This window comes from Natator depressus, chromosome 14 (genome assembly GCF_965152275.1).
Source record: "Natator depressus isolate rNatDep1 chromosome 14, rNatDep2.hap1, whole genome shotgun sequence".
NCBI classification, from domain to species: domain Eukaryota; kingdom Metazoa; phylum Chordata; order Testudines; family Cheloniidae; genus Natator; species Natator depressus.
The window spans coordinates 42,012,705-42,035,127 of record NC_134247.1 but is presented as its reverse complement, the minus strand read 5'-3'; the positions used below and the strand labels follow the sequence as shown (position 1 = coordinate 42,035,127).

The 22,423-nt window shown below is 49.8% G+C and overlaps 2 protein-coding genes across 3 annotated transcripts in view; both read left to right on the top strand.

Moving 5' to 3' along the window:
- The window catches only part of LOC141998579 (uncharacterized), a 42,595-nt gene extending 21,068 nt beyond the window's left edge, over positions 1-21,527 (top strand). Inside the window, exon 6 of the mRNA XM_074971450.1 lies at positions 19,365-21,527. Within this exon, the coding sequence (XP_074827551.1) occupies positions 19,365-20,727 (1,363 nt within the window). The 3' untranslated portion in view covers positions 20,728-21,527. The remainder of the gene's footprint in view (positions 1-19,364) is intronic.
- On the top strand, positions 11,085-19,229 carry LOC141998571 (zinc finger protein 707-like). 2 transcript variants are annotated; one of them, XM_074971442.1, is made up of 5 exons: positions 11,085-11,249; positions 14,287-14,374; positions 14,903-15,029; positions 18,684-18,797; positions 19,096-19,229. In XM_074971442.1, exons 2-5 carry the CDS (start codon positions 14,360-14,362, stop codon positions 19,116-19,118), a joined length of 279 nt encoding a protein of 92 aa, XP_074827543.1. In that variant the 5' UTR covers positions 11,085-11,249; positions 14,287-14,359; the 3' UTR covers positions 19,119-19,229. The 2 variants fall into 2 exon arrangements, with proteins under 2 accessions (XP_074827543.1, XP_074827544.1); XM_074971443.1 differs by having other exon boundaries at positions 19,077-19,212.
- Positions 21,528-22,423: the final 896 nt, after the last annotated feature.

The window sequence follows — 22,423 nt, the reverse complement described above, 5'->3', positions numbered from 1 at the left end:
ATGTAAACTTTTATGGTTCAAGAACTGGAAGGGTTGTATTTTGTTCCATCTGAGATGGAAAGGAAATATTAACAAATAGATAAAACTTGGGTGTAATAATGATATTGTCTACATGTTTCTGCAAAGTTTGTGGTAAACTGTCTATTAACTGCTTTATAGATATTTACCTTATTTTAATCCATGTTATTAATTTACTTATGTTTAGGAAATAGAAGGTTACTTGGAAAGCCTGATGAAGGGATTCTGAAACAGACTCTTTGCAATTCTAACACACCATCTCAACAGGGAAACTGACGTAAGGACGCGATTCATCTCTGCATGATCTTTACCCAGGCACTCTCTCTTTTCTTGTTGTAAGAAATCTTAGTTTAGTTAACAGGAACTGGCTGTAAGCGTGTATTTCAGTCAGACCTAAAGAAATCAATAACTTGCTGGGTGATGTGTCTAATCCTTCGGGATTGGTAGAACGTTTTATATGATGAAGATGATTTTCAGTAATCCCCATCATATTTCACTGGGCTGTCTGGGAGGGGGCCCAAGGTGGGGTTGCTTTAAGGGACCTGTGCTTTGGCCTCTGTGTAGCCAGTCAGGTATTGTAGAAACTGCTTTGTTGGTGGCTTGGTGAATCTAAGTATTGGAATAGCCACCAGTTTTGAGGATTGTCAGCCCATTCTTTGCAGTTTGCCCTAATTGAGTAATCTTTGTGTGTCCTCCCCGCAGGACCCTGGTCACAACTTCAGAAATGCCTTGCCTGTGGGTAAAGTTTCATTCAGCTACCGCACCTCATTAAACATCAGAGAATCCACAAAGGTGTGAGAGACCCTCGGAATAGGGGAGCTGGGTGCTGGGGCTATCGAGTTTTTGGGGGTCATGGGATAAGAGGCGAGGGAGAGCACCGGGGTAGAGAGGTGCTGCCTTTCCTCACTCTCCCCTTCTGCCCCTTCTTCCTGCCCCCTCAGCATTCAGCCCCACTGAGAGGGGCTTGTTCAGAGCTGGAAGGCCGTATATCTACTTGTGGGATTGGGGGGGTTTAAATGACGACAGACACAAATAAGGGGGACCTGATGAAAGAAATTTGAGACCCACTGGTCTACGCTATTATGGTCCCCACTGTTACAAAATGATAAATATTGTACAAAGTACAAGCCCTGTGAGGTGTCCTATGGAAAGTGATGGTCTCCTGCATATTATTGTCCTGTTAAATCGTGTGCATCAACATTGTGTTTGGAGGTATGAGATTTTCTTATGGGTTTGTTACTGAACCATGTTGGAAATCTGGAAAATGCCCACAGACTAGCTCCTCAAAGCCAGGTGCTAAGTGGCCATTAATTGCTTAGCCGGACATTCAGCAGCCGGAGTGGGGGGTTGGGAACTAGAAATTTACAGTTCACCTGAAGGAGGGTTGGAAGCTCACATATGCCACAGCACACACGGATGGTCGCTGTGTGAGTTTGCTCTATGTTTGTAAAGCTGGAAAACACCCACAGACTAGCTGCCCAGAGGGAATGGTACTGACACACCAGCTAGGTGCTAAGTGGCCATTTATTGCTTAGCCGGCCATTCACCAGCTGTGGAGCTGTGAACAAGAGAGTTACAATTCACCGGAAGGACGGCTGGACACTCACTTAGGCCACAGACTGGTTGTCGCATGCCCCCCAGCTGTGAGGTGAACCTCAAAGAGGAGAGTGGTATCAAAGCACAAGGGAGAATTGCCTCCATTTTTACCTCTCCTCGCCCATCTTTACAGAAGGCAACAAGATGGCTTGAAAGGCGAGTTGGGAGGATGGACCAAGGAGGAAAGGAAATCCAGCCTGGGTCCTAAGAACTGTGAACTGCCTGCAACAGCGGGTGGGGTGAGAAAAGCTGGTTCCTTCCAATCTTCCTTAGCTTGGTAAAGTTTGGGATTTAAAATGTGTGTTTACCTTTTATTTTTTGTTGTAACCAATTCAGACCTTTTACGCCTTTCTCACTTGTGATCCCTTAAAACCTACCTGGCTCTAGTTAATGGACTTGTTTTTATTCCAACCGGTGTGTTTTCATTGAAGTGTTCAGGGGATTTCACTTGAGGCTGTTTCCTAATCACCATCCTTCGTTGGGATGAGGAGCTAATGAGCTTGCACCCCACAGCGTACGGACTGGACAGTAGAAGACGCTCAGCCGGGGTGCAAGGCTGGGAGTAGAGAACTGGCTGGTGTTGCTATGGGCTTTAATTCATCACTGGCTGGCTAGTCGCACTCATTGCTGCATAGCTGGGTGTGACTGAATCTGCTGGCTGGCTGGGTGTGAGCAGAGCGTGGAGGGGTCTGTTATTCACACAGCGAAGCAGTGTAAAACATGTCCTGGGACGGAGAATTAAGCAGTTCAACAGTCTGCACTGTACCCTGGGGTATGTTTCACCCACCATGTCCTGGGACCCAGCATGGCCACACTGATCTTTCGTCATTCAGCTCATCTTTCAGCATGAGAACAGGGCTAGTCGGAGAGAGGGAACCAGCCAACATCCTCAACTGCACTGGCTTTGGCTAAATGCTAAACACCCCCTGGGATAGGAGACTGGGGCTCTGCAGTCACCCTTCCCCTCAGGCCTCATTCTCTTTCCTCACGTTGCTTGTCTCTCTCCTGTTGCCTTCTGGCTCCTACAAGTCTGCCTTAGCCAGTCGAGACAGCACCACGTTTTGCAACAGTTCAGCTTGCCTGTGACTGGAGAGGCAGCTCAAAGCAAAGCCTTGAGCAGCCCAACACGGAGAGAAGTTTTTCAAGTCTCACAGGGGCTGATCAGCCGGCGGGCCGTGCCCGGGATTCTCCTGCAGGGACGCTGCAAGTGAGACTGAGCCCTGGTAGCAGAAGTTTGTATGCAGGATGCACCCGTAATGCTGAGAAAAGCTGCCCACCTTTAACCGTGTCTTTGTGGGTCACAACTGAGAATACCAAATTCAGGTCACACTGCTGAGAAACAGAGGAAATACACCCCAAAATGCTGTTGTTTTTCTCCCAAAAGATATACCAAACCAGCCGCAACAGTAAACTTGGGAGACAGGCCAGTCCTTGCTTACAGACAGCTCCCTAACCTGAAGCAAATACTCACCAGCAACCACACACACCACACAACAAAAACACTAACCCAGGAACCTATCCTTGCAACAAACTCTGTCTACACATCTAGTCAAGGGACACCATCATAGGACCTAATCACATCAGCCACACTATCAGAGGCTCGTTCACCTGCACATCTACCAATGTGATATATGCCATCATGTGCCAGCAATGCCCCTCTGCCATGGACATTGGCCAAACCGGACAGTCTCTGTGCAAAAGAATAAATGGACACAAATCAGACGTCAAGAATTATAACATTCAAAAAACGTTGCAGAACACTTCAACCTTCCTGGATACTCAATTACAGACCTAAAAGTCCCAGCCACGTCGCTCGGGGAAGGGGGTTTGGGGGAAGGTGTGGAAGGGGGCACAGAGGGGGCAGAGCAGGGGTGGGAAGAGGCAGGGTAGGGGTGGGGCTTGGGCTGGAGGTGAGGGGAGGTTCGTCCCAGGTCCCATATCCCGCTAGGATCGGCCATGGAAAGAAAGAAAAAGGTGAGAGTTAAAATTGGTTAAAGGAATCAAATACATACAATAATTGCAAAATTCTTGGTTCAGGTTTGCAGAAGTGATGGAATAAACCACTGGCCTAAGTCAAGTCTCTGGTTGCTTCCAAATCTTTGGAAGGTCCTCCGTTCCCCGCTTAGAACGCTCCCCTTCATAAAAGTTCATAATCCAGAGGTTTGAGCAGGAAAGAGGCCGGAGCAGGAAAGTGGCCAGATGGAGGTGATTCACAAAATTCCCTGGCCTTTTATAGCTTCTGCCATGTGGAGGGAATCCCATAGTTCTTACAGTGGGATGTGACAGGTAAAGAGGGAGTATGGAGTCCCACGTCAGTGCATAATTTTGCTTAATTACAGCAGAAGCAGAAGTCCGTGAGGTGCAGTGGGGTGTTTTCCATGGTCCCTTCTGAGCTAAGTGTACCTTGATGGACCTTTCAACTTGAATAGTCCCTTCACAATGTGCTGGCTAAATACCTCATGGGTCTTACCACAGGGGCCAATATTTGAAATACAGGTGCGTGGCTAATATTTATATCTTCAGATACAGAAATGATACTTGCGTACAAATAGCATCATCGTATTCAGCAAATGGTACCCTTTCCATAGACGTCTCACATGCCACACGTTGTACAAAATTTGTGGAAAGTATATAACAGTGGTTGCAACAGTGATCTATATGGTCATATTTTAATGAAATATCATCACACTGCCAAAATCCAGGGGAGGTGGAGCTCCAAGGAGCAGGATCTGGGGCAGGTTCAGGGTGGCCTTTGGGGTGGACAGTACAGGCAGGCGGCCCATGAAAGAGGACACTCTCCGCTGGGTTTGCCTGATTCTCACCTGTCCTGCTGAGAGCCGGCTGGGCTGAGGTCGGGGGAAGGTAGGTGAGCAGCAGTGTCTGGAGAAGGGGGGAGACCCCAGCTGCAGGGGGCTGTTGGAAGAGGAGCTGAGCCAGGTGATTCATCTGGAGCAAGGGTGCCCCACTCCGCCCCTCCCCTGCTCAACTGCTCCTGCTCCCCCACCCCTTCGTCCCTGGAGCCCCCGGCCACTCTGGACTGGGAGCGCCTCCTCTCTGCTGTGCGTTTGAAGTCAGGGTATCACCCCCCACCTGGGTACTGGTCTCCAATGAGCTGGGGTGACGGCACAGGGGGGATCTGTGGGTGCTGCAGCCTCCCTGGGTCTGGTGCTGCTGGCAGCTGCTTGGGTCTGAAGGGGCCTTCAGGTTCCTAACTCTGACTGGTTTCAGAGTAGCAGCCGTGTTAGTCTGAAGTGAGCTGTAGCTCACGAAAGCTTATGCTCAAATAAATTTGTTAGTCTCTAAGGTGCCACAAGTCCTCCTAACTCTGACTGGTTTCTTAGAGAGACAGTGCACTCCTACACTCACTCAGGCACACACAGGCTGCCCCCGCAACACAACCCCGGGGCTCCCTGCCTCCAGGTTACTTCCCACCTGGGCTGTGCTATGAGGCAACAGCAGCTGTTGCTCTCCTGCCCTCTGGGGAAAGTGACCTGGAGGCAGGGAGCCCTGACGGGGCTCCTGACTCCCCGGCCTCACAGGGTGGAGGAGCAGCAGGTCAGCGAGCAGCGATGCCACCTGCCTTACGCATCCAGGGCAGTTTCCCCACGTGGCGGCAGGAGGGGGATGTGGGGTTAGGGTGAGGGGAGACGCAGAGTGCAGGGGTTAGGGATGCAAGAGGGGAATGCAGGGACTGGGGTGAGGGGCACGCACAGTGGAGGGATTAGGGGTGCAGGAGGGGTACAGGCGTTGGGGTGGAGGGGGAAAAGTGCAGAGGTTAGCAGGAGAGGGGAGGGCTTGGGGTGAAGGGGGCATGCACAGAGCAGGGGTTGGGGTGACGGGGGCACGGTACAGGGTTGAGGGCTACATTAGGGGGCAGGAGCAGGGGTTGGGGTAAAGGGGCGATTGTATAGGGGTTAGGGGCACAGGAAGGGAGTGCAGGGACTGGGGTGAAGGGGGAAGGGACAGAGAGGGAGTTGGGGTGCAGGAGGGGGCAGGGGTTGGGGTGAAGGGCAATGCACGGTGCGGGGAGGGTGCACAAGAGGGGAATGCAGCCTGCATTCCCCAAGCGCTGCACTGTGCATTGCCCTTCACCAGGGGTTGGGGGTACAGGAGGGGGCAGGGGTTAGTGGGGAGCCAATGGAGGGCACTAAATGCAAGGTTGCCAGGGTGTCATTTTCCGGAGTGCAAGGCGGTGCGTTCATCGCTAGGACCCAGGAGCGGCTGGGGGGCGGCTCGGTGGGAGGATCGCGGGGCTCAGGCCCGGCCCAGGAAGTGACTCGCAGCCGCTGCGGGGACTCCGGCTCCCAGGCTCCCGGCGAGATCCCCGAGCCCCGGCGGCTGGTGCTGGGAGCCCGGAGCCCGGGCTGCGGCCGGGAGAGGGGAACCTCCAGCCGGGCCCTTCCCGCTGCTCCCCGGGAGCCTCTCCCAGGGCAGAGCCCCCAGCCCGGCCAGGGCCCCTTCCCGGCCGGCCCCTGCCCCGGGGGGCCCCGCTCGGAGGGAAGGTAAGAGAGATCCGACCCCCCAGCCGTCACCCGCGGGCTGCAGGGGGCGGGTTTGGCCCCAGGCTGCTCCCCGCGGAGCTGGCTGCGATTCCCTGCCCCGGGCCCAGGAAAGCTGCCGCAGCTCCCGGTGTGTGCGGGGGGCAGAGAGGGGACTGGGACACGCACGGGGTGGGGTGGGGTGGGGGGGGCAGAGAGGGGGAGGCGGTGGGGGGGACATTAGGGGATTGAGGGGGAACGGGGATGCTTTAGGGGACAGAAGGTGGGTGATGGGATGGGGGGCAGGGAGGTTGGGGCGATGCAGGGGGATCAGGGGTCGGGGGGAAAGATTGTGGGCCTGAGGAACGAGGCTGGAATGGGGGGAAGATGTGAGTGGGGGGCAATGTGAGGGAAAGGGGGGATGTGGGGAGGGAGGGCTGTGGGGAGAACGGGGGGGGACGACGACACAAGGCAGCTCCCCCGCCCCATGGGGTAAGGGAGGGTGAGGGACTGCCCAGTCCAGCAGCCAGCTGGGAATTTTTTTCCCTGTAGCTGGTTAAGCAGCCTATAATGTCTCAGGGCTCAGAAACTATTTGGCAAATATCCAGACCCCTGCCACGCCCCCCTCCCCCCCTTCCAGTGTATTATCGTCAGATACACCCGTGCTGGTGGGGTCCGTGTCTCGTGAGTGTTGGAGGGTGCCCAGGGCCCTGCTCTGATTTCCCTGCAGGATCCAGATCTCAGCCACACCGGAGTCAGACCGGAGTCACTGCTGGCTCTGGCAGAGGGTGAGCGCGGATGGGCCAGTGGGATCCGCCTCTGCCTGCCTGTCCCTGGGGGCTGCAGGGACAGGACAGGGAGGCTCAGACATTAGCTGCTGCTATCAGAGGGCTCCGGGTCTGGCAAAGGGAGAGGAGGAGGCAGGTGTGTGTGTCTCTCCCTGCTTGTGTGATTACTGCTCTATGGTATTTTTTACTAAGGATAGATTTACAACCCTGAGATCGATTGGCAACCCCAAGAATTCAAACCTCAAGAGTTATGGACCCAAAAGTCTATAAATAAGGAAATCAATAAATTTTGTTTCTTTTATTACCTTTTTGTGTCTGAGCCTTTGGGGTGCACTCGCTTTACAGTTTTACTGCTACCACTTCCAAGGGATCCATATACCTAGAAAGGTTGTACAATCCTATAACGTTCGATGCCATTTTACACTTCTGGGAACATGTGATTCCCCACCACAGCCTTGCAATTGAAAATTGATTTTAAAACCTTATTTCCGTAAGTAACCCCCCATCCTGCACACTCGGAAGTGCCCACTTGACTTTTCTATAACTTCATTTATTGTGTGGATCGATGTGGATTTTTCTAGCACATCATTTATACTTTTAATTCCCTGTTTTAAGTTCACAGCCTTTTATGGATGCTACGTTTTTGTTGTGATGCATTTCAGGGCTATTGTTCCTTCTGGCACATGTACTGATTTGTACGGCCAAAGTTAAAGAATTTTTAAACTGAATTGTTCAGTTTTTCCTTTGCATTGGTCAGGCCGGGGGACACACTGTGCTGACCTCACCCCTTCATTTATGTTTCTGCAGTGGAATAGCTAATGCAGGTTAGTTACCCCATGGGAAAAACACCCATTTTCTTATAGACACAGATAATGCTGCTGACTCTGATGTTAAATGACCCATTATTGTTCATGGGCTGAAAACTGTGATACTGATTGTGTGTCTCCTGCTTCTGCTCCTGTGCCAGGCACTGCATCTGCATGTCTGTGCCCATTTGTGGGGGCATCATGGAAATAAAATTAAAACATGTAAAACTAAAGGAAGTAGCAGAGACTTCTCCCCACTGCCACCTATCTCCCATGTTCCCTTCCCTTTACTTCTTCAGGACTTTTCTGCGTGGTCTGATGCTAAAGGTGTGAAGTTAATGCACATAAATTCCAACGCTTAAAAAGCCTCTGTGGACACTTTCCTTCAGAAGTCAGGTGGCCTTAATTTTGAGGGTGGCAGTCAGGGCAGCCACAGACAAGTGCAGGAGACCTTCCCCTCAGCGCTGGAAGTCATCAGGTCTTTGATCTCGTCTTTGATCTCTTCTTAAACATTTTTAAAGTTTCATATCGTCCTGGTGTAACCCACATGCAATTTTTCAAGTCCAAAGAGAAGGCGCGAAGCAGCAGGGCGCTCATCTCATCTTCCCTGAGTTTTGCCTTGTGTAGAAACGGCATGACGATATTTCACAGCTTTGTCAAAATTTCATTAAAGGGGTTCAGGTTGAAATGTAAGGTGATCTCGCTCCACCTCTCTCTCCTGCAAAGGAGAGGACATCCTTCATGAGCAGGAGAGCAAAGGCCGGATAGTTTCATGGCAGATCCTGCTGTGCTATACAGGGATCCCTTTTATAAGCAACACAGACCAAGTGGGGCCACTCTTGTCCCATGAGAATGACCTGATTGATCCACAGTTTTGGTGCTTTAAACTCTAAAGACTTCTTTGATCTCAGCCTCTCCATGCTCGCTAACCACAGGGTAGTTAAACTATATCTCTTACTAACTAGGCACTGCCAGGAAAATGTAACTTACAAAGGCAGCATTGTCTGTCGTACTTGAGGATGGTCATGTCAGTGAGACTGACTGTGATGCTCACAAAGGTGTGAGGCACAGTCTGGCAGGTGTAACAAAAATATACTAAACTCACTTCACACATTGTCATGTTGTGTCTCAGCACATGTGCAGAGCTCAGAGCCAATCTCCTGGTACAGAAGCATCAGAAACCGGGTGGGGCAGTTACCAGACATACTCACCTGAGAGCGGAGGCAATTAGAGCTTGGAGGGGAGATAGGTGTTTACGACAGCCACACGTCAAAGAGTCACAGTCTCCATGCCCGGGGTCCGCTCTGAAAGAATGGAGCCAGGCAAGGCTCTGGTGCAGTGTCTTCCCCCCTTGGGGCACACTCTCACCAGGGCAAGAAGCTTCCTGGGTCTGACCTCATAGTGTTCAGCTCCCCTGTTCACACCGTGAGCTCCCCGCAGGGAGTCCACCTGGATGGGACACTTGGGGAAGTTCTGAGATGCCCCTCACGGGCCTTCCAGCCTACTTCCCCCATCAGCCATGACTTTCAGCCAGTTTGGAAAACAGAAGGGTTTTTTAGTCACTGGGAGCACAGTGTAGAACAGATATTGTTAGCACGGAATTCAGGAAGATGCAGAAAAGTCCATCTTGGGGGGAATCCAGCTTTGGGCTCTCCCTGCTGAGTCCCCAGACTGGAGACTGACCAGCTTCCAAACGCCCAGCCTCAGTCAAGCCTAGTTACCCTCCCCTGTGTTTTGCCTCTTTCCTGAGCAAACAGGTCAGCTGGCCACCCCCTCTCCTGCTGTTCTCCAACACCTTCGGCTGGCTCCTTGTAGGGGACAGGCTCCATCCATCACTTGCCAGGATACAGAGTGTCAGCCATTCTCTATGCCCAGGCAGCCAGTCTGCAGCCACCCCTGCCCTCTAGGGGTCTCCACAATGATCACACATCCTTATCCCTCCAGCTTGATATGAGAAACTGAGGCACACACACCGTATTCAGAGAAAACATTAAGAACACTCCCTCTTCCTCACACCCTGGCATATCAGTGGGCTGCTTGGTGCAAGAGCATGCTCGTCTCTGCTGTGTGGGAAGGGTTTGCTGACGATGCTGAGAAGTGTTTTGAAAGGAAGGAGACCCAGATGTTCTTCACATCCGAAGGACCTGGGTTCTTCTGCTTCATGTGGCCATGTTACAGAGACTGCGGGTAGGGTGACCAGACAGAAAGGGTGAAAAATCGGGACAGAAGGTGGGGGGTAATAGGTACCTATATAGGACAAAGCCGTAAATAGTGGGACTGTCGCTATAAAATCGGGACATCTGGTCACCCTAACTGAGGGCTAGATTCACAGTGGCACACAGGCACCCAAACCCCAGGCTAAGCACATAAATCTGGCATTAGGTGCCAAAATCCCAATTTAGGCTCCACGGAAACATACAAAATTCCTGACAAACCCCACAGATGCCAAAGCTCACTCAGCAGTAGCTATGTTTTCAGGGTAAAAGTTCCCTGGGGAGCCTTAGTTTCTGCCTCTGAGCATGTGCCCTGCTGCCTTCTCCGGGTCATCTGGACCTAGAGATCGGTCACGGCTACCATTAGGAAATTGTGCTGGTGGCCGTTTGGGATGTGATGCCAGTGGAGAGCCCCAGGGATAAGGAGGACGTGAGAGGTTTTGCCAGCAACCCAGTGGTGGGTTAACGTTGCCTGAGAAATAACCGCAGTGATTAACAGGGACAATTCCATGCACGGAAGCCTGGCTGGGGCGGACATAAGGAGACTTTGTCTAGAGACCCGTGTCGGGTTAATCGGACCCTGCAAATCACCAGAGGGAACCCGGTGGCAAAGCACTGACAAGTGACACCTCCATGACCAGGCCCAGGGCTAGTAACCAGCGAGCCTGGTGTGGAGACAAGACACCTTGTCTGCCAAACTCCTGCCTGATCCAATGTCTTACCAGAGCAAATCACGCACAGAGTCAGTATCACCGCAAAATGTGTCCCCTGCTGTTCTCTCTAGGACCGGGACCCCCTCACTCCTGAATCCCTGTTGGTATTGGGGACTCTCTGGAACAATCAGGGAGCTCTATAGAAATGCCCCTTCTCCCCCGTCCCCAGGATCTGGATGTCTCCTTTCTGTCCTCCCATTGACTCGGTGGCTTTTCTGGATGATGCCCCCATAGTGCTGTGGCCAGGGGATGTGGAGGATCTGAGGGGCAAGGTTTGCGGCAGGGAGGTTTCAGTGCAATGGGTTTTTTGCTAGGGCACAAAAGGATCTGGAGTGGTGTGGGAGTGTTACCTGCGCACTTTAGGGGCACCCACCTTTACCCAATTCCTCGGGCTCAGGGTGTACTCTTTGCAGGACCTTTTACCAGCCTTACAGAGTAACATCCTTATTCTCTCTTTATTGACGATTACCAGGCAGAATACACGTGCTAAGCATACAGTGCTATACTCTCCAATCCAAGGCGAACTTTCCCTGTTGGCCAGGCAAGGTCAGTCTGCTCTGGTCTGGATTCTGGTTGCAGCACGTCAGGGTCGTGCGGAGGGTTCTTAGCAGCTTTGATCTTAGGCTGTGTCTTAGAGGTGAGTTTTTCTTCTTCATCGTCTTCTTCCAAGTCTTCTATATTCTTTTGTTCTTTCTCCTTCTTGGACCCCAGTTTCTACAGTGAAACTTGAGTCCTGCTTAGCTAGACCTTAACCAATCATTTTACTAACCAGTCCTAAGATATTGTAACAAAATTCTCTAACCAATCATCCCCCTCCCCTTTAATTAATTTCCACCTCGCAAAATTAACTGTTTATCAGACAGAAACAATCAAAGAACCAGACAGAGCTCATCCAGACAAACGGAAGAGAAGTGGGGACCATAAAGACAAAACGATAAATTAGGATATCCCAGCCAGAACTGCTGAGAAGTGATCTCTTGCCAGACAGGATGCCATCAAACTAAGTTTTCTTTAACCATCTTAAGATCTGTTTCTTCATCTGGTGATAGTGGGGGCTATTAGGACGGTGTCTCCTTCTTAACAGCCTGGTATTACAGTGTTTTAATGTAATTTAGATGGAATGTGAGGATGTGACTTCCTCCTTCTTAGCTCATGGCTGCTGCTCTCCTAATATGGCTGCTGACAAAGGCCTTAGGCCTCACAATATGGCTACGGGAAAAAGCCTGACCATACAGGAGCAATCAGTGGAGTCCCTCATTCCCAGCAGCGGGAAGGGAATCGCACTCGCTGCAGTCACTGGTCACGGCTGTGCGGAATCCCCGTTTCTTGCAAAATCCCAGAGCCCTGGCTGCAGACAGGAGAGGTTTATATTGTAAGGCAGGAACGTTCTCACTGCTCCCTAGGAGCCTCTCCCAGGGCAGAGCCCCCAGTCTGGCCAGGACCCCCCTTCCTAGATCCCAGCCTCTCAGTTCCCAGGCACTGCTTGGAGGGCAGAGAAGAGAGACCTTCCCCCCACCTTCCTCCAAGGAGTGGTGCCTCCCGGTTATAAACTGGCTGCAGGGGAGGAGGCTAAAGAGGAGCAGGGGGATGTGTGAGCAAGAGGGGGAACAGGGATGTGTGGGGGCAGAAGGTGGGTGAAGGAGGATGCAGGGGACAGGATGGGATAGGGGCAGGGAGGATGGGGCAATGCAGGGGAGTCAGGTTGCAGGGAGAGAATTATGGGACTGAAGGGAACCAGGATGGAATAGATGGAAACTCTGAGGCGGGGATACTGCAAGGGAAAGGGAGGATGTGGGATAGGGAGGCTGGAGGGAGAAGGTAAGAGCAAGAAGAAGCTGGCTGGGGTGGGGAGAACGAGGGAGAAGGCAGAGGGGTGGGGAAAGATAGAAGAGTAGCTCCCCCGCCCCATGGGTTAGGAGATGGGGAGGAGCTGCCCCACCCAGCAGCCAGAGGGGAACTTTATTCTTTGAACTAATCAAGTAAGCATAGAGAGGTGAGAGGGGTCTAACCCCTCAGGGCTCAGAAGCCACAAGGCAAATACCCACAGGCAACCCCTGTCCCTCCTGGGCACAAACCCTGCTCCCAACCTATTATTTGATTTAAAAGTAAAAAAAAAGAAAGCACAGCCATGATCTCCGGGGGCTGGCTTCTGAGTGTTTGGGGTCTGCCCAAGGCCCTGGTCTGATTTCCTTTCAGGATTCAGATCTCAACCACACCGGAGTCAGACCGGAGTCACTGCTGGCTCTGGCCAGGTGTGAGTGTGGATGGGCCAATGAGATCAAAGAATCCTAGAAGATTAGGGATGGAGGAGACCTCAAGAGGTCATCCAGTCCAATCCCCTGCTCAAAGCAGGACCAACCCCAAATAAATTATCCCAGCCAGGGCTTGGTCAAGCTGGGCCTTAAAAACCACTAATGATGGAGATTCCACCACCTCCCTAGGTAACCCATTCCAGTGCTTCACCGCCCTCCTAATGAAATAGTGTTTCCTAATATCCAACCTAGACCTTCCCCATTGCAATTTGAGACCCTTGCTCCTTGTTCTGTCATCTACCACCACGAAGAACAGCCGAGCTCCATCCTCTTTGGAACCCCCCTTCAGGTAGTTGAAGGGTTGAAGGCTCCTATCAAATCCCCCCCACCCACCCTTCTCTTCTGCAGATTAAATGAGCCCAGTTTCCTCAGCCTCTCCTCGTAAGTCATGTGCCCCAACCCCCTAATCATTTTCGTTGCCCTCCGCTGGACTCTTCAATTTGTCCACATCCTTTCTGTAGTGGAGGGACCAAAACAGGACGCAATACTCCAGATGTGGCCTCACCACTGCCAAATAGAGGGGAATAATCATCGGTCTGCTGGGCATGCTCCTACTAATACAGTCCAATATGCCGTTGGCCTTCTTGGCAACACTGTTGACTCATACCCAGCTTCTCGTCCACTGTAATCCCCGGGTCCTTTTCTGCAGAACTGCCGCTTAGCCTGTCGGTCCCTAGTCTGTAGCAGTGCATGGGATTCTTCCATCCTGAGTCCAGGACTCTGTCCTTGTCCTTGGTGAACCTCATCAGATTTCTTTTGGCCCAATCCTCCAATCTGTCTAGGTCACTCTGGACCCTATCCTCCATCATTAGAGGTGGTGCTGAGAGGGGCTCCCTGTGTCAGCGAGTCCCCGAGCTGCTGCCCTCAGTGACACAGCCTGGTTCAACCCCCTGTTAGCAGAGTCAGTGGCTGAGCTGCCTGACGAGAGCAAAGGCTAAAATCAACGGGGCAGTCACCCGTTCTCCCAGGGAGAGGGAAGATGATAGAAAAGGGAGAGAGAAGAGACTGGAGTGGGCAGCAGGAGCAAGAAGTGCAGAGGGAGATTCCCAGCTCCCAGCCCTGCCTGGGTCCGCTCCCTGCATCCCCGGGGCGCACAGACTCTCCTGGGAACAAGGCGAGGAGCTGAGAGAAGACAAGCCAGTTGCTGACTCTGCTGAACACTGCACAACTTAGGGAGAAGGGGGAGATCTAGGGGGGGTTACACTACAATGTCGAGGGAATCCTTCAAAGTGGCTCCTTTGATTCTTGCACTTGGCTCAGAGATACTGTTACTGTTACGTAAAGATCCCAACGGGAATGGGGATGTGACATGAACTCCAGTCCCTTCTGTAACCTCCCCCATTGCCCCTCTCGCCCCCACAGGCTGAGGAATCAGGTCCACGTGTCTCTCCAGATCATCCCGTCTTCCAGGAGACGGGGAAGGGAAAAGGCTGTGATGGAGCCAGCTCAGGTGGGGATATTCAGGGAGCTGCTGGCCGGGGGGAGGGAGAGGCAGGGAGGAAACTGGGTGTGACAAACCTGCTGATTTTCTGAGTAGGTCCATTGGTGGCAGGGAAGGAGGCGACATTCCCATATTTGTCAAACAGGACACAACCCCCTTGTCCATGGCTGGGAACATTTTCCAGACTCCCAGGGCTGGAGCCTGACCCCACTGGCCAGAGGCTGCTGTGAAATACGAAGGGAAGCTGTTGGGATTCCTGTCCCTGCCCCTGGCTCAGAGCTCTGCTTCCCGTCTCAGCCTATGGCTGGCAGGCGTGTGGGAAATGAGAAGACCCTGCCCTGCTCCGTGTGCTGAGGGGGACAAGGAGCTCTTACCTTCTCCCCACCCCCTGAAGCCTCCTGGCTGCTCTGAGCAGGGTGGGGGTGGGATTCTGCTACTCTGGCCCTCCCACAGCTTCACTTTTTTTCCCCTTTCCCATGATTAGTAGGATTGTGGCTGGGGCAGCAGGTGCTGAGTGGGGGACTCTTGTTGTTTCAGATGCCGGTGACCTTCGAGGAGGTGACTGTGTATTTCACCCAGGGGCAGGGGGCTCTGCTGGACCCCGCTCAGAGAGCCCTCTACAGGGACGTCATGCAGGAGAATTACGAGACGGTGACCTCGCTGGGTAAGGGATTCCCGTCCCCTTGGTTATTAGAAGCTGTGGGGTGTCTGCGTGTCTGAATCTGGTCAGGTTTTTCCCTGGTCAGTTAGATCAGAGCTGAATGGGTTCCATAATGCACAGCTGCCATGTGAAAGAGCCTTGCATCTCCATGCTCTCTCCAGTGGGAAGTGGGTGTCAAAATCCCATGGACAAGTTAAACCATCCCCACCCCTCCAGCTTTCAAAGGGGCAGAATTCATTCATTGTCCTGTCTCTATTGATTCCCAGTCACAGACACAATCCTTATTTACTTCTCTTCTTGGGAATAGCTCCAGTCATGGGAAGGGCTCTGGGCTCTGCAGGTTTAGAAATAAGCAGAGGTTTAACTCCAGAGCTATGTGTGAGTCAGCAAGTCCCCCAGAGTGCACAGTTCCTGGGAACTCCTGACGAGGGCGTAACAATTCCCTTCACATCCCCAGACATCTGCCTCTCCCAGTGACCAAGTTCCGAACCCCTTGGGTTCCAAGTAGCTCCAGAAGAGCACGGGGACAGGTTCCACTCACAGAATGTCCTCTGTGACAAATTTCAGAGTGGTAGCCATGTTAGTCTGTATCAGCAAAAAGAACGAGGAGTACGTGTGACACCTTAGAGACTAACAAATTTATCTGAGCATAAGCTTTCATGGACTAAAGCCCACTTCATCAGATGCATGGAGTGGAAAATACAGTCGGCAGATAGATAAATACAGAGAACATGAAAAAATGGGGGTTGCCATACCAACTCTAACAAGACTATCGATTAAGGTGGGCTATTATCAGCAGGAGAAAAAAACTTTTGTAGTGATAATCAGGATGGCCCATTTCAAACAGTTGACAAGAAGGTGTGAGTAACAGTAGGGGGAAGATTAGCATGGGGAAATAGTTTTTAGTTTGTGTAATGACTCATCCACTCCCAGTCTTTATTCAAGCCTAATATAATGGTGTCCAGTTTGCAAATTAATTCCAGTTCTGCAGTTTCTCTTTGGAGTCTGTTCTTGAAGTTTTTTTGTTGAATAATTGCGACTCTTAGGTCTGTAATTGAGTGTCCAGGAAGGTTGAAGTGTTCTCCGACTGTTTTTTGCATGTTATAATTCTTGACGTCCGATTTGTATCCATTTAATCTTTTACGTAGAGACTGTCTGGTTTGGCCAATGTCCGTGGCAGAGCGGCATTGCTGGCACATGATGACATATATCACATTAGTAGATGTGCAGGGGAACGAGCCTCTGATAGCGTGGCTGATGTGATTAGGTCCTATGATGGTGTCCCTTGAATAGATGTGTAGACAGAGTTGGCAGCGGGCTTTGTTGCAAGGGTAGGTTCCTGGGTTTGTGTTTTTGTTGTGTGGTGTGTGGTTGCTGGTGAATATTTGCTTCAGGTTGGGGGGCTGTCTGTAAACGAGGACTGACCTGTCTCCCAAGATCAGTGAGAGTGAGGGATTGTCCTTCAGGATAGGTTGTAGATCCTTGATGATGTGCTGGAGATGTTTTAGTTGAGGGCTGAAGGTGATGGCTAGTGGCGTTCTGTTACTTTCTTTGTTGGGCCTGTCCTGTAATAGGTGACTTCTGGGTACTCTTCGGGCTCTGTCAATCTGTTTCTTCACTTCAGCAGGTGGGTATTGTAGTTTTAAGAATGCTTGATAGAGATCTTGTAGGTGTTTGTCTCTGTCTGAGGGGTTGGAGCAAATACGGTTGCATCTTAGAGTTTGGCTGTAGACAATGGATTGTGTGGTGTGGTCTGGGTGAAAGCTGGAGGCATGTAGGTAGGAATAGCGGTCAGTAGGTTTCCAGTATAGGGTGGTATTTATGTGACCATCGCTTATTAGCACTGTAATGTCCAGGATCTCTTGTGTGGACTGGTCCAGGCTGAGGTTGATGGTGGGATGGAAATTGTTGAAATCATGGTGGAATTTCTCAAGGGCTTCTTTTCCATGGGTCCAGATGATGAAGATGTCATCAATATAGCACAAGTAGAGTAGGGATGTTAGGGGATGAGAGCTGAGGAAGTGTTGTTCTAAGTCAGCCATAAAAATGTTGGCATACTGTGGGGCCATGCGGATACCCATAGCAGTGCTGGTGACTTGAAGGTATACATTGTCCCCAAATGTGAAATAGTTGTCGGTGAGGACAAAGTGGCAGAGTTCAGCCACCAGATTTGCCGTGACATTATCGGGGATACTGTTCCTGACGGCTTGTAGTCCATCTTTGTGTGGAATGTTGGTGTAAAGAGCTTCTACATCCATAGTGGCCAGGATGGTGTTTTCTGGAAGATCACCAATGGATTGTAGTTTCCTCAGGAAGTTAGTGATGTCTCGAAGATAGCTAGGATAGCTACTGGAGTGTAGGGCCTGAGGAGAGAGTCTACATAGCCAGATAATCCTGCTGTCAGGGTGCCAATGCCTGAGATGATGGGGCGTCCAAGATTTCCAGGTTTATGGATCTTGGGTAGCAGATAGAATACCCCTGTTCGGGGCTCTAGGAGTGTTTCTGTGTAGATTTGTTCTTGTGCTTTTTCATGGAGTTTCTTGAACAGATGGTGTAGTTTCTTTTGGTAACCCTCAGTGGGATCAGAGGGTAATGACCTGTAGAATATGGTGTTAGAGAGTTGTCTAGCAGACTCTTGTTCATATTCCAACCTATTCATGATGACGACAGCACCTTCTTCGTCAGCCTTTTTGATTATGATGTGAGAGTTGTTTCTGAGGCTGTGGATGGCGTTGTGTTCTGCACGGTTGAGGTTACGGGGCAAGTGATGCTGCTTTTCAACAATTTCAGCCCGTGCATGTCGGCGGTAGCACTCTCTGTAGAAGTCCAGTCTGTTGTTTCGACCTTTAAGGGGAGTCCACACAGAATCCTTCTTTTTGTAGTGTTGGTAGCAAGGTTTCTGTGGGTTAGTATGCTGTTCAGAGGTGTGTTTGAAATATTCCTTGAGTCGGAGATGTTGAAAGTAGGATTCTAGGTCACGACAGAACTGTATCATGTTCGTGGGGGTGGAGGGGCAGAAGGAGAGGCCCCGATTCTTCTGCTGGGCTAAGAGTATAGCTGGATAGGTTAACAATATTGTTGGGTGGGTTAAGGGAACCACTGTTATAGCCCCTTGTGGCATGTAGTAGTTTAGATCGTTTAGTGTCCTTTTTCCTTTGTAGAGAAGCAAAGTGTGTGTTGTAAATGGCTTGTCTAGTTTTTGTAAAGTCCAGCCACGAGGAACTTTGTGTGGAAGGTTGGTTTTTTATGACAGTCTCCAGTTTTGAGAGCTCATTCTTAATCTTTCCCTGTTTGCTGTATAGGATGTTGATCAGGTGATTTCACAGTTTCTTTGAGAGCATGTGGCACAAGCTGTCAGCATAATCTGTGTGATATGTAGATTGTAATGGATTTTTTACCTTCGGACCTTTTGGTATGATGTCCACCTGTTTGCATTTGGAAAGGAAGATGGTGTCTGTCTGTATCTGTACAAGTTTTTTCATGAATTTGATGGATTTCCATTTCATACTGGTAAATGCACTGCCTTGCCTTGCTTATGGTTCAATAAATTTGTTTGTCTCTAAGGTGCCACAGGTACTCCTCATTCTTTTCTCTGTGACAAATACTCTCTCAATCCTCCATGCACCCTGATCTGGTCTGATTTCACCCCCTGCGCAGGGTTTCCCATTCCCAAACCTGACCTGATCGCCCTGATGGAACAAGGGGAAGAGCCGTGGATGCCTGATCTCCAGGCCTGCGAGGAAAGAGAGATCCCGAGAGGCCCCCGCACAGGTGAGGACTAACACAGAAACCATCCGGGGAATGAAGGAAAAGGTTGAGAATCCCAAAAATGTAGTGTGAGTGAGTTCCCCCAGTTCTTCCCCATCTCACGCAGGGCAGGGCTGTAGTCAGCAGATATGTCTCATGGCTTTCCACCCAGCCCGTTAGCTGCAGAAGTTTTCTTCCCAACTTTCCTTCCCTGTGAAAGTTTGGGTGGAATGTGGAGGAAGAATCCAATTACTCAGTCTTTGTGTTTGGTTTTCCCTCAGTGCTATTCCTCTTTCTCCCCAGCACAATGACTCCTGTCTAGATTGTCTTTCTCCCATCAGGTGATGAGAGAGTGAGTGAGAAGGATGAAGGGAATCAAGATCAGAAAGTTCCTGAGGAAGTGGAACCACAGGGGACCTTTGTGGGAAGAGCTGAAGGGAGTTTTTCCCAGTGCGTGGAACAGGGAGAAGCCTGTGGAAATTGGCAGAGGTCAGAGAGGCTGCTGGGAAACCACCCAAGGCAGAAAGTGGATGAATCTATTAACTGTGGGGGAGGAGACAAGGATCCCACAGCCCAGCAGACAAATCCCAAGAAAGAGAAACCCTGCCACTGCTCCAGATGTGGAAAAGGATTCATTCTGATATCACAGTTTGATACAAATCAGAAAATCCATACTGGAGAGAAATCCCTTCAATGCTTTGACCATGGGGAGAGCTTCAATAACCACTCAGACCTTAATAACCATGGGAGAAGCCACATGGAAGAGAAACTCTATCAATGCCCTGAGTGCGGGAACTGTTTAAATTGGAAGTCAGCACTGATTACACATCAGGCAATCCACACAGGAGACAGAGTCCATAAGTGCTTAGAGTGTGGAAAAAGCTTCATACAGAAGTCAGGCCTTCTTAAACATCAGGCAGTCCACACAAGAGAGAGATCCCGTAAGTGCTTGGACTGTCAGAAAAGTTTCAGAAACAGGTCAGCCCTTCTTAAACATCAGGCAATCCACACAGGAGAGAAACCCCATAAGTGCTTAGACTGTGGGAAAAGTTTCATATGGAGGTCAGACCTTGTTAAACATCAGGTAATCCACACAGGAGAGAGATCCCATGAGTGCTTAGACTGTGGGAAAAGTTTCATACGTAGGTCAGACCTTGTTAAACATCAGGCGATTTATACAGGAGAGAGACCGCACAAGTGCTTAGACTGTGGAAAATGTTTCATACGGAGGTCAGACCTTGCTAAACATCAGGCAATCCACACAGGAGAGAGACCCCATAAGTGCTTAGACTGTGGGAAAAGTTTCATACAGAGGTCAGACCTTCTTAAACATCAGGCAATCCACACAGGAGAGAGACCCCATAAGTGCTTAGACTGTGGGAAAAGTTTCATACAGAGGTCAGACCTTCTTAAACATCAGGCAATCCACACAGGAGAGAGACCCCATAAGTGCTTAGACTGTGGGAAACGTTTCATACAGAGGTCGGACCTTGTTAAACATCAGGCAGTCCACACAGGAGAGAGACCCCATAAGTGCTTAGACTGTGGAAAAAGTTTCATATGGAGGTCAGACCTTGTTAAACATCAGGCATTCCACACAGGACAGAGATCCCATAAGTGCTTAGAGTGTGGGAAAAGTTTCCTACGGAAATCAGACCTAGTTAAACATCAGGCAATCCACACAGGAGAGAGATGCCACAAATGCTTAGAATGTGGAAAAAGTTTCACACAGCGATCACATCTTATAATACATCAGAGGATCCACACAGGAGAAAAACCCCATAAGTGCTTGGACTGTGGGAAAAGTTTCACAAACAGATCAGCCTTTGTTTTACATCAGAGAATCCACACAGGAGAGAGACCACATAAATGCTTGGACTGTGGGAAAGGTTTCAAACAGAGATCACACCTCATTAAACATGGGAGAATCCACACAGGATCTAAACTTCGGTGACACATGGTCTGAAAGTGTTAACTTGCAGAATAATTGACCCAGATTCTACTTTTAGCGCTGTGTTAGAAATGTGTGTAAATGGTAATTAGGGCCATTCCACATTAGATAAACTAGAGCTTTGAAATGTAAACTTGTATGGTTAAAGAACTGGAAGAAGACAGTCATTGTAGTAGCCTATGTTTATTTGCATCTTGTTAGAATATACTGTAACAAAGTCACCAAAAGTTTTCTGTCTACAACTGTATTTTGTTAAATCTGAGATGAATAGGAAATATTAACATATAGATAAATCTTGGGTGTAATAATATCGTTGTCTATATGTCTCTGTAAAGTTTGTGGTAAATTGTCTATGAATTGCTTTATGAATAATTACCTTATGTTAATCCATGTAATTAATTTTCACTGAGATTTAGGTAAGAGAAGGTAACTTCAAAATCCTATTGTTCACCCAAGGGCTGTGTGCTGTCAAAAGACTGCAAAAATCTGAATATGGGATATGATCTGGGACATGATCCTTTTATCTCAGTTGTGCTTAAGCTTTATTTGGGCTGAGTTTGAGTTATAAGACGGAGATCTCCAGTCCCAGCTGGACCGCCCTGATATCGAACATTTGGACATTGGACTATACCTGATTAAATGATTCTGAAACAGACTCTTTGCAATTCTAATACACCATCTCTACAGTGAAACTGACCTAAAGACTCTATTCATCTCTGCATGATCTCTTAACCCATACATTCTCTTTTCTTGTTGTAAGAAATCTTAGTTTAGTTAATAAGAACCGGCTGTAAGTGTTTATTTCGGTCAGAACTAAATAATTCATTAACTTGCTGGGTAATGTATCTGATCCTTTGGGATTGGTAGAAAGTTTTATATGATGAAGAAGATTCTCAGTAATCCCCGTCATGTTTAACTGCGCTGTCTGGGAGGAAGCCGAAGGTTGGCTTGCTTCAAGAGAACTGTGCTTTGGCCTCTGTGTAGCCAGTAAGGTATTGCAGAAGCTGTTTTTTGGTGGCTTGGTGAATCTAAGTATTTGAGTAGCCACCAGTGTTGAGGATTGTCAGCCCATTCTTTGCAATTTGTCCTAATTGAGCAATCTCAGTGTGCCCCTCACCTCCCGGGACCCTGGTCACAACTTCATAAATGCCTTGCCTGTGGGGAAGGTTTCATTCAGTGACCGCACCTCATTAAACATCAGAGAATCCACAAAGGTTTGAGAGACCCTAGGAACAGGCTGACTGCAGCAAAAGATTCAATACAAGCTCACACATCAGTGATCCACACAGTAGGCCCAGCTCAAAGATCAGTGATCCACACAACAGAGAGACCTTGAATGTGGTGGAAGCTTCATTTGCTGCTCCAGTGGTATCAAGCATCAGGAAATTTGCCCAGGGAAGTAACGTCTTAGATGTTCTCAGTTTGGAAAATGCTGCAAGTGGAGCTAACTCCATGTTGGACATCATAACAACATAAGAATGGCCATAGTGGGTCAGACCAAAGGTCCATCTAGCCCAGTATCCTGTCTGCCAACAGTGGCCAGTGCCAGGTGCCCCAGAGGGAATGAACAGAACAGGTAATCGTCAAGTGATCCATCCCCTGTCGCTCATTCCCAGCTTCTGAGAAACAGAGGCTACGGACACCATCCCTGCCCGTCCTGGCTAATAGCCATTGATGGAAATATCCTCCATGAATTTAT

What these genes read in the sequence shown, in the direction of transcription:
- LOC141998571 (XM_074971442.1), top strand. An exon ending in CGAGACGGTGACCTCGCTGG is followed by an intron (nt 15,030 to 18,683) that starts GTAAGGGATTCC and finishes CCCCCTGCGCAG; the next exon opens with GGTTTCCCATTCCCAAACCT. An exon ending in CCCGAGAGGCCCCCGCACAG is followed by an intron (nt 18,798 to 19,095) that starts GTGAGGACTAAC and finishes ACTCCTGTCTAG; the next exon opens with ATTGTCTTTCTCCCATCAGG.